The 4,985-nt window shown below is 43.6% G+C and overlaps 1 protein-coding gene across 1 annotated transcript in view; it reads left to right on the forward strand.

Moving 5' to 3' along the window:
• Nucleotides 1-212: 212 nt before the first annotated feature.
• LOC104532246 (protein argonaute-2) overlaps nt 213-4,985 on the forward strand; it is a gene marked incomplete at its 5' end in the record, with an annotated part of 16,026 nt that continues 11,253 nt past the window's right edge. Inside the window, 2 exon segments of the mRNA XM_010177407.2 lie at nt 213-346; nt 4,941-4,983. Of these exon segments, the coding sequence (XP_010175709.1) occupies nt 213-346; nt 4,941-4,983 (177 nt within the window).

A 4,985-nucleotide genomic window follows, 5' to 3' on the forward strand; every position in this document is an offset into this window, starting at 1 on the left:
TTTTTCAGCCTGCTAACAAGCTGTCTTGCTACAATGATAGAATGATCTTTATAAGATAGATGTTTGAACAGTGGAGACAAAGACCGGAGAATATAAATAGCCTGCTAGTTGGAGGGGAGGAGAAGCATAACTGATTTTTCTTAGCATGAATAAATTTTTGCATTAGTGTTTTGATTTTTTTTTTTTTTTTTCCTTTTTCCTTCCACTTCCAGAATAAAGCAATTGCTACACCAGTTCAAGGAGTCTGGGACATGAGGAATAAACAGTTTCACACTGGAATTGAAATAAAGGTTTGGGCAATTGCATGCTTTGCTCCTCAGCGCCAATGCACTGAAGTTCATCTTAAGTAAGTGTGTTTCATAAAGTGGTGATTTTATTATTTATTATGTATGAAAATATTGTCATTTCATTTATTTATTTAGAATATATATTTTGTTAATTTGTTTCATGTATGGCAATACATCTTTAACAGTGCTTTAGAAGTTTTGTCTCTTTGTTTTGCATGATCCCAATACAATTTCATTGCTAGCATCATGCCATCCTCCAAATGGGACGTCCTAAAAGGAATTTATACTATCTGGCAGGTTTCTGACCAGTGAGACCTTAGGGTAGTGCTTAAGATGACTGAAATAAATTAATCATAGGTGTTTGTCACTAAGTCATCGTCTGTCTGGACTTCCATAAGGCTGTTGACACAGTCCCCCACAACATCCTTCTCTGTAAATTGGAGAGGTATGGATTTGATGGGTGGACTGTTTGATGGATGGGTCACATCCAGAGGTTAGTTGTCAACAGCACAATGTGCAGATGGAGATTGGTGACAAGTGGTGTCCCTCAGGGGTCTGTGCTGGGACCAGTACTGTTTAATATCTTCATCAGTGACATAGACAGTGGGATCAATCGCACCCTCAGCAAATCTGCAGATGACACCAAGCTGAGTGGTGTGGTTGACATGCTTGAGACAAGATGCCATCCAGAGGGACCTGGACAATCTGGAGAAGCAGGCCTGTGTGAACCTCATGAGGTTCAACAAGGCCAAGTGTGAGGTCCTGCACCTGGGTCAGGGCAACCCCTGGTATCAATACAGGCTGGGGGATGAAGGGATTGAGAGCAGCCCTATGGAGAAGGACTTGGGAGTACTGGTGGATGAAAAGCCTGATGAATGTGTGCTCACATCCCAGAAGGCCAACCATATCCTGGGCTGCATCCAGAGCAGTGTGGCCATCAGGTCAAGGGAGGGGATTCTGCCCCTCTGCTCCGCTCTGGTGAGACCTCACCTGGAACACTACATCCAGCTCTGGAACCCTCAGCACAGGAAAGACATGGACCTGTTGGAGCGGGTCCAGAGGAGGCCACAAAAATGATCAGAGGGATGGAACAGCTCTGCTGTGAAGAATGGCTGAGAGAGTTGGGGTTGTTCAGCCTGGAGAAGAGAAGGCTCCAGGGAGACCTGATTGTGGCTTTTCAATACTTAAAGGGGGCCTGTAAGAAAGATGGGGACAAACTTTTTAGCAGGGCCTGTAGTGATAGGACAAGGGGTAATGGTTTCAAACTAAAAGAGGGGAGATTTGGACTAGTAAGGAAGAATTTTTTTTTTTTACAATGAGAGCAGTGAGACCCTGGCCCAGGTTGCCCAGAGAGGTGGGAGATGCCCCATGCCTGGAAACATTCAAGGTCAAGTTGGACAGGGCTCTGAGCAACCTGATGTAGTTGAAGATATCCCTGCTCACTGCAGGGGGTTGGACTGGATGAGCTTTAAAGGTCCAACCCAAACCATTCTGTGATTCTAAGTATTTGTCAAGAGTGAAAGCTAACATATGTGTCATCTTAAGTTCTTTTCCTGGTTACATGGAATAGATTTACTCTTCAGAACTTATTGAAAAGGAAAATTTTAAAAAGTAATCCAGCTTTTTTCTAAAACTTTCTACCCTCTGCAGTTACTGTAACGTGCAAGTTTCCGTATTTGCAGGATGAGCAGGACTAGTTGTTTTGTGGAATTTCAGCATTTGAATGAATCTTTCAATTTTGGTTTCTCTGTCTTTGCATAGAACATGATTGTTGAAAGACTGTTGTTAAAAATGACATCTACCATTCTTACATCAGGGAAATTGTAGATGGATTTTCTTAATTGCTTCTTTTGCACGCAGTTGCTTTCCCTTCATGCATGGGCAAGTGCAGCTCCCACAGCTGCCCTAGTAGGTGACTCGACTGCTCTTTGGAAGGTGAATGCAAGACAGTGATTGTTCATAACAACAGTATTGCCATAACAATATTCCTTTAGATGATTTGCCAAATAGCTTCAGATTTTTTCCCTAACAAGTGGTGAGCAAACAGTGATACTCTTACTTTTCCTCCCATTGTTGTATAAGGCTGGGGACTTGTTCTCCAGGTATGTGTCAGGATCTAAGCTACCAGAGAATTTTCCCTTCCACACTGTTGCTTCTAGTGGAAATACTGCGTGGGAGTTACTCAAGTCTTCAACATAATGAGCCAAAATAAAATTATTTGATGGCTTTGATGGAGTTTGTCCTTACCATGGAAGGACATTCCTTCATTCTAGGAATATGGCTGCATCCAGGTGCATCTTATTGCCTCTTGTTACATCTTGTTGTGCAAGTTGGAACTCGGCTGCTGTAGATCTGTCAGAGTAAACACCTTCAAAATCTCTAAAAGTCTTCAAAAATCATCCTGCTTTACCTCTCAGGAGCAGGCAGAGAACCTTTCATCTTAGACACCATACTGACAGATGGGGTTCTAAATGCTACATCCAGAGCAGCGTGGGCAGCAGGTCAAGGGAGATGATTCTGCCCCTCTGCTGTTCTCTTGTGATACCCCACCTGGAGTACTGCATCCAGTTCTGGGCCCCCAACATCAGAAGGACATGGACCTACTCGAGTGAGTCCAGAGGAGGGACACAAAGATGATCTGATGGCTGGAGTACCTCTGCTATGAGGACAGGCTGAGAGAGTTGGGGCTGTTCAGCCTGGAGAAGAGAAGGCTCCAAGGAGACCCTCTAGTGACCTTCTAGTACCTGAAGGGGCTCCAGGAAGGCTGGGAGGGACTTTGGACAAGGGCAGGGAGTGACAGAACAAGGGGTGATGGCTTTAAACTGAAAGAGGGGAGATTGAGATGAGATCTGAGGAAGAAGTTCTTCACTGTGAGGGTGGTCAGACACTGGAACAGGTTGCCCAGAGAATCTGTGGCTGCTCCTCCCTGGAAGTGTTGAAGGCCAGGCTGGATGAGGCTTTGAGCAACCTGGTCTAGTGGAAGGTGTCCCTGCTGATGGCAGTGGGGTTGGAACTGGATGATCTTTAAGGTCTCTTTCAATCTGATTCTATGAAAACCTGTGCTGTTTTAGACTTGCATGTTCTGCCACTGACTCTTTCTGTCTATAGTGGTCAGTGATTGTTTTGCCAGGGAAAATGCTTAAGTGCCTATTTTCTGCAAGAGGCCAGAAGCTGCAGGGCCAAAGCTCACAGGCTGTCATGATTCATGAACATTAACAGTGAGTTTGGAAGAAACTAAATCTTCACACCCTCTCAGTGGGTAAGACTGTATTCTCTGGCACCCTTTGGTGAAGACGAGCAACTTTTTAGACACCTATGGGGGCATCCACTCCAAAATAATAAAAGGGGCTTTGTCATTGCTGATGTCAGTTAAGTGTTTCTACACAGACTCAATCATGGGTTTACTATGCTGGTCATTAAACCAAGTGCCCAAGAAGGACATCCCTGGGTGCATCTGCACTAGTGTTTTTGTTTGAATCAGGAGTGTATATTTGATGTGATGCTCCTGATGGTCACCAATTGCCATACTACATTCTGCATCAAGGAGCAGTCCAAGTGTACAGCATGGTTCTTTGGGGTTTTTTGGATAAAACTGGACTAGAGGATGTGCCTCAGCCACTAATGGTCATTCAGCCCACCACACCAGACTACAGCCACTCTGATGAAAATCCCAGAACCATGTGTGGCATGGATGTTGGTCCTTCAGCCCCAAGTACTCCACTCTACAGGACTGCACTGTGACACCTCACTACTTGCTCATCTTCCCTTTTTTTTATGAGAATAGGACTTACAGACTATTCATGCACCTTTGACTGCAGACATCTAACCTGGAGAAGCCACGACTTTGGAGAAGCCATGACTTTGGAGATGTTTTCCAGACTGAGTATACTTTGTAGAGCCCTAGACTCCTACGTTGAAGTGCTTTTGATTGTCTTGCTTTCAACAGTCACAGTGTCTTCTTGGTATCCCTTCAAAAGGAAAAAGTCAAATGCTACCATGTCAGCAAGAGCCAGGAGAAGGAGGCATGCTGCAGTGCAGGGAGCCTGAAGCAGTGTTCACTTATAAAAGCCTCTGACAAAATTGGATTGTCTCCATTTCTGACCAGTTCCATCAAAGAGTGGCTTGTAATTGCACCATCCTTGGAGAAGATTTGTCTTCACCTCCAGGATTCACCTTTTCTCTGATCTCTAGCAAGGTTTTCTTATGCATTATTATTGATGTTGTGATGAGACACAATTGCTGGTTAGTTTTTGTTGGTTGTTTTCCTTACCAAGACAAAGAACAAACTCCACGTAGCACCACATGGAAGTATGGTAGAGCAGGCTGTCCAAAGTGGATTTGTTTTGGGTTTTTTTTTTTTTTTCAAAAAGTAGCTTATACTGTATCTCCTGTAGAAAGATCACATAAGGTGGAATTTGCTTTGGAAACAAAGTTTTTAGTAATGGTGTTATTTATACAGTGCATTTCCTCACCTTCCTCTGTCTTCCCTTCAGTGACTACAGAGGCACAGTCAATTAAAGATGTGTTTGAGGTAAATTCTCAGGTTTTTGAACAGCACAACTTTAACAGGATTGTTCCATTAAAAATAAGAACCAAAAAATCAAGATGAATTTTGCTACCTGAGATTCTAATGTATTTATTTATATCCTTTAGGTCCTTTACAGAACAACTGAGGAAGATTTCCAGAGATGCAGGAAT

This window comes from Antrostomus carolinensis, unplaced genomic scaffold, assembly GCF_000700745.2.
Source record: "Antrostomus carolinensis isolate BGI_N321 unplaced genomic scaffold, ASM70074v2 scaffold25180, whole genome shotgun sequence".
NCBI lineage: Eukaryota > Metazoa > Chordata > Aves > Caprimulgiformes > Caprimulgidae > Antrostomus > Antrostomus carolinensis.